The 5627-nt window shown below is 56.5% G+C and overlaps 1 protein-coding gene across 1 annotated transcript in view; it reads right to left on the bottom strand.

The window, feature by feature from the left end:
* BCL11A (BAF chromatin remodeling complex subunit BCL11A) overlaps positions 1 to 2600 on the bottom strand; it is a 109946-nt gene extending 107346 nt beyond the window's left edge. Inside the window, exon 1 of the mRNA XM_007938019.2 lies at positions 2546 to 2600. Coding sequence (XP_007936210.1) covers positions 2546 to 2600 — 55 coding nt within the window. The remainder of the gene's footprint in view (positions 1 to 2545) is intronic.
* Between the last annotated feature and the right edge of the window lie 3027 nt (positions 2601 to 5627).

Below are 5627 nucleotides of genomic sequence, written 5' to 3' on the forward strand. Positions count from 1 at the left end.
GGGGAGTGCGGTCCTGAGGACCGGGATGGCCACTGCCCCCTCTGAGCACCCAGAAAATGAGAAAAGGAGCGACCCCTGCCCCCACCCAACTGGCCCCTTAACCCAGTGCCTGCACCAGAATGGGAGGAGAGGAAAGCTAAGTCTCCCAGCCTGGAGTGTCCGTAGATGGACCCCGGGGGCGGCGGAGCAGCCGGAACTGCACACCCCAGTCCATCCTTTTGAGCCCCAATGCAACCTTCCAAAGAAGGGCCCGGCTTTCCCAAGTCCTGCGCACTCTGCCCTTTCCTTCCCGCCGGTACCTGCCCGGGCTGTAACTTCACACCGCCGCGCGCCGCGTCTGCTCCGCATCCGGCGCAGCTGGGGGAGTAGGGGGCGGGGGAGAGAGGCGAGGGAGGGATGCGCGGAGGTGGGGAGAGGGAGGGCCCCGCAACGTGCCTGGGCTAGGGAGGGGGGGAGCGGGGGAGCTTCCGAAGTGTATGACAAGTTTAGGGCCCAGTGAAAATTGCAATTCCCTTTGCGTGTTCCCACCCCATTAAAAAATACAGAAGCGGGTATAAGTGGCCTTTTAAAAATTGTATCAAAAATAAAATGAGTCATGAAGGAGGGGCGGGTCCAGTGCCTTTCTTTCCCTTGCTGCCAAACTTTCATAAGTACCCACTGACCTCCTTCACCGGCGCAATTAGCCGGGAGCTGCCAACCCCCACAAGGACCCCAGACAGAGCCAGACCAGGGAAGAGGACCAGAACCCAAAGATGAGGGACGAGAGGTCCCAAAATAGAGCCCCCAAATTCAAATACATTTCTCCCTAGCCCGCCTTCACCAGGGAGCTGGTAGCCCTACCGGGTGGGAGGGGGGCAGGGAAAACACGTGGTGACCTCTTCCTCCCGGCCGCCAGGAGCTGTGGACCAGACACCTCTGAGAGTTCGGGGGGAGGGCAGGCGCACGCAGCAACGCGCTTTCTCAGTTGCTTTGCAAAATAAAATTCTTTGCAAAGTCAAGTTTCTCCCCAGCCAGTTTCTCTGTAGGGGAAGCCGAGAGGTCTGAGCATTGTGCTGGGGACGAGAGGAGACTGGGGGCCCGGCTGGAGCAGAGTCTCCGCGTGGCCTGCCGCCGTGCCAGGCGGGCGGGCGCCGGGCGCGGGGTGGGCGATTCCGGGCGGGGCTGGGACGCGACGAGGCCCAGCGAGGCCCGGGCCAGGCCGGGCCGCAGCCGCCGCCGCCCGCTCCGCGACCGCGGCGCTGCGCTCGGTCCTCTGTCTGTTTGTTGGCAGGAGGCTCCCGCACACGCGGTGCTTGTAAACATTCAGACACGAGATTTTTCCCAATCAAAATCCACTTCCACTTTTTTTGAAAATCTTCCAAAAAATAGTAAGAGGAGGGAGTTCCTCGCTCCCTCTCAGTGCTGCCAGCGCTCTAAGTTTGCAACTGAAGAGGTTTTGGGGAAGGGGGTGATTGTAATTTTTTTTTTTTTTTTCCCTAGGTTAGAGATTGTGAGATTTCTTCCCGGGGTGGGGGGGCGGGAGGGGAGTCAAAGAGGAGAGCAATGCAGTAAAGGGCCGGCGGAGCGTCTGGCTTCTGCTTTTGGGGGCCAAATATTTTATGTTCTCTTGCCTTATTTTATTTATTTTTTACACGTCTCCCTCCGGCCGCCTAGGAGGCTTGGCCCAGAGCGGAGGGCAGCTGCGATCCAGGCAGCGGCCCCGGCGCCCTCCCTCCCTCTCCCGGGCGCCCCTGGCCGCCTCCTCCCCCAGCCCCTGCCCCTGCCCTTCGGCTGCAGCGGTGGCGCGGGAGGGGAAGCGCGAAGAGCCGGCACAAAAGGCAGCGGGACAAACACCCACCTCAGGCCGGAACAAAAGGCGGCAGAGCCGGCCGCGTCTCCAGGTCTCCTCGGTTCCCCGGTTCTCCCCCACCTCCGCAGCGCTTCCCCGAGGAGCGACGGGGGCCACCTCCCACAGTCCCACTTTCTCACTATTGTGGGGAAGACTACTTTCCTCTCGATACACGTTTGACCGTGAGCGCGCTGGCGTCCGAGGGCCAGTCTTACCTCTTTTCTCCCAGGGAATTGTTTTTTTAGGTTTGGAGTCCCCCACCACCATACATACACCCCATATTCCTACGTTGAGTGGGAGCAATCTTCTTTCGCCTTACAACTCCCTCCCCCAGGTTTGCTAGTGAGTAGTTCGCATCCTTAGCATTGTTCATTATTTTTGCAAAACTGAGGGGTAAAATCATTGCATTGCTTTTCGGAAAGAGAAATAAAGCAGCGGAAAAGAGGTAGGAGAAGTCAATTTTTTAATTAAATAAAATTAAAAGGTGAATGCTATCCCAAAAGTGCACATACGGCGAAGGTGCGAGATAGGATGAGGGTTTTTTTCCCTTTTTTTTTTTTTCTTTTTCTTTAATCTCTTTACCCCTACTCTCAGAGGTTTTTCTTGTGAAAATAAAAAATGCATGCACACACCCCTCTCTCCCCCTCGCTCTTGCTGCTCTTCCTGCGCGCTCTCGTGATTATTAATAATTATTATTACTATTATTGGGTTACTTACGCGAGAATTCCCGTTTGCTTAAGTGCTGGGGTTTGCCTTGCTTGCGGCGAGACATGGTGGGCTGCGGGGCGGGCGGCGGCGGCGGCGGCGGCGGCGGGCGGACGACGGCTCGGTTCACATCGGGAGAGCCGGGTTAGAAAGAAGGAGACTCCAGAGAAAATATCTTCATCAGTGCCTTTTGACATCCAAAATAAATTAGAAATAATACAAAGATGGCGCAGGGAAGATGAATTGTGGGAGAGCCGTCATGGCTTTTTTTTTTTTTTTTTTTTTTTAGAAAAAAAAAAAAAAGAGAGAGAGAGAGAGAGAGGAGAGATATAGAGGGAGAGAGAGATGAAAAAAATGGCAAAAGCCCCCCTGAGCTGCAAGTTCAAGTGCGGACGTGACGTCCCTGCGAACTTGAACGTCAGGAGTCTGGATGGACAGAGACACACAAAACATGGGCAGGGCGAGCAGGAGAGAAGGGGAGGAGGGAAGGGGAAGCTCACACCAATGGACACACATCAGGGGCTGGACATGAAAAAGAGACCAGGACAAGCCAATGGCCAGTGCGGGGCGGGGGAGGTGCGGGGCGGGGGGCTCGGCAGACGCCAGACGCGGCCCCCGAGGGAGGGGCGGGCGAGAGGAGGGGGCGCTGGGGCCGCGGGCTCACCAGTGGCCGCAGAGAGCGCAGCAACGGCGGCGTGGTCGGGAGAGAAGAAAGGGGCGGCGGGGGCGAGAGGAGGGGGGAGCAAGACTCTTGTCCTGCTCCCCCCCTCTCCCGGGTACTCGGACTCTAAAATGAGAGATTATTTAAAAAAAAAAAAAAAAAAGAAAAAGAAAGAAAAAAAAGAGTGTACTGGAAGGCTGCAGCCCGCAGCGGGAGAAGCGCGGGTGGAGGGAAGCCAGGTAGAGTTGCTCCCGGACACCCTCCTCGGTGCGCACACCCACTTCCCCTCCCAGCGGCCGCAGCCGGCGCGCTCGCTCCCAGCGTGCAGACTCCGGGGCAGAAGTAAAAGCCTGGAGCCCGCGGCTGCGCTCGGGAAACTTTGCCCGAGGAGAGGAGAGCAAAGAAAAATCACCCGAAGTTAGAACTGAGCCTCCAAGTTACAGCTCCGCGGAGGGCGAGGGGAGGCGGGAGGGAGCGTGCGGCGGAGCCGAGTCCAGCCCAAGTTTGGAAGGTTGCGGACGGGTTGGGCAGCGTCCGGGCCTCCCTGAACTCCGGCGACCAAGAGGGAAGGGGCCGGGGCGAGGGATTCGGCGAGTGGCGCAAGCACCGACTGGAGCTCGGGGAGGGCGCCCCAAGGCCGAGCTGGAGGCCGGAGATCTGAGCGCCGGAACTACCGACTGGGTTTGAATGCAACTGGAAAGGTGGAGTCGAGGCTCCCTAGGGTCGCAGAATGAGAAGGGGCAAAAAGAAGCCAGAATCCGGGTGCGTTTCAGCCCCGAGAGGGAAGCACCAGGGACCGCGGCCAGAGAAGCGCGGGAGGCATCCACCTCTCTCGGCGTCCGCGAGCTGGAGGACAAAGCACGAGCAGTCCCGAGAGGGCTGAGAACAAGCTCCTCGCGCCACGGGAGGCCCCGGAGAGGAGTCCGGAGAAGGGATACATCCCTCCCACCGCAAAAGCACAAGAAGGACCCAAAGAAAATGTTTCTTATGGGTAGAGCTCAACTATTCCCGTGCTCTTGCCCGGCGAAAGAGAAAATGGGGGATGGAGAAACAGCGACCTACTCATAGGAGCAACCGGGAGGCCACGGTGGAGGGGTGACAGCCCAAGATGGGCGAGCAGCCCGGGGTCAGCAAGGCGCTCTCCCAGCACCCGGGTCTAAGGCGCATACCTCGGAGCCCGCAGCCCCCTCTAGCCTTTCTGAAGACATTCCCTGGAAATTAGGGAAAACCTGTTGGAAATAAGCCCCTGTCACTTTAATGCGCGCGCACACATACATACACACTCACACACGCTGCCGCTGTCAAAAAGCGGGCTTCATTCTGGCGTGGGATACTTTCAGTTTTACGTAAAATGTACAGCAACAGCACCCCCTGCGATTGGAAAGTTTATTCAGAAACGTGCCTGCTAAGTCCCCCGGCGTCTCCCGCCTTGCAGCCTCCCAGCCTGCCTGCGCCACCCTGCAGCCTCCGGCACCGCTGCTGATACAGCGCTTGGATTCCAAATCGGGAAGTGCCGAGGGGGCGAGAGGGGGGGATGGACTCAAGTCCAAGGCAGGCGCAGAGGGTGCAGGGTGGAGACGGGAGCCGCTGCCCGCGAGACACCGAGCTGCAGGTGGACGTGTGTGAGTGTCTGCAGAGAAAGGAGGCTTCCTTCCCTCTCTTCCAAGCAGCTCCGAGACCCCTTGGGTCTTCTCGTCCCCCACCTCTGTCTAAGGGGTATCATTTCCGAAAATTCACCCATTTGACCGGAGGCTGGGTTGTTTTAAGCAAGATCATCTGGCTTGAACGCGCGCCCCCACCTCATAGTCTAACCGGCAAGCGGGAGTTTATTCGTGTGTCATCTTAGTAAAGTTTCAGACCTCTTAGAAAATGACTGCTTTGACGAAGCTAAAGGCCCCTCTAAGGAAGGGGGGGGGGATTTTAATGCTTAACATTATTAGAGGTGTGGGCAGGGCTGCGTTTGTGTAAATGTGATTTGTTGTTTCCTTTCAGTTGAAGAAAGGAAAAACAACAAAACAAAACAAAACAACCCTCAAATCCTCTTTAAGAAGCAGATTTCATTTGCAGTAAAGCTCTGTAGCCTGTGCATGACACCATTTCCTCTTTTTCATGAGTTCTTCAGAGCAGGTCAGCATCTGTGTATTTTTTTGTCTAGTTAAACCAGTCTTAGGACCAAGTGAAAGACTTGACGGAGCGGGGGTAGGGGTGGGGGTCGACAAGCAGGACGACGGTTGGACTGAAGGTGAGGAGAGGGACAGAGAATGTGCAACTGGGAGGCCTTGAAAAAAATTAAATAAAAGCCCCTTCAGGTAACAATTGTGAGCCAGATTCCCTCTGAACCAACCATTTCATATTTGAATATTGTTCCCATCCATCCATAAAAGTCCATATGTAAAGAAGGTATACAAATGGGCAAATGCATATTGTGGATAT

The sequence above is a fragment of the Orycteropus afer genome, unplaced genomic scaffold (genome assembly GCF_000298275.1).
Source record: "Orycteropus afer afer isolate SDZICR_OR568_19922 unplaced genomic scaffold, OryAfe1.0 scaffold00046, whole genome shotgun sequence".
NCBI classification, from domain to species: Eukaryota; Metazoa; Chordata; class Mammalia; order Tubulidentata; family Orycteropodidae; genus Orycteropus; species Orycteropus afer.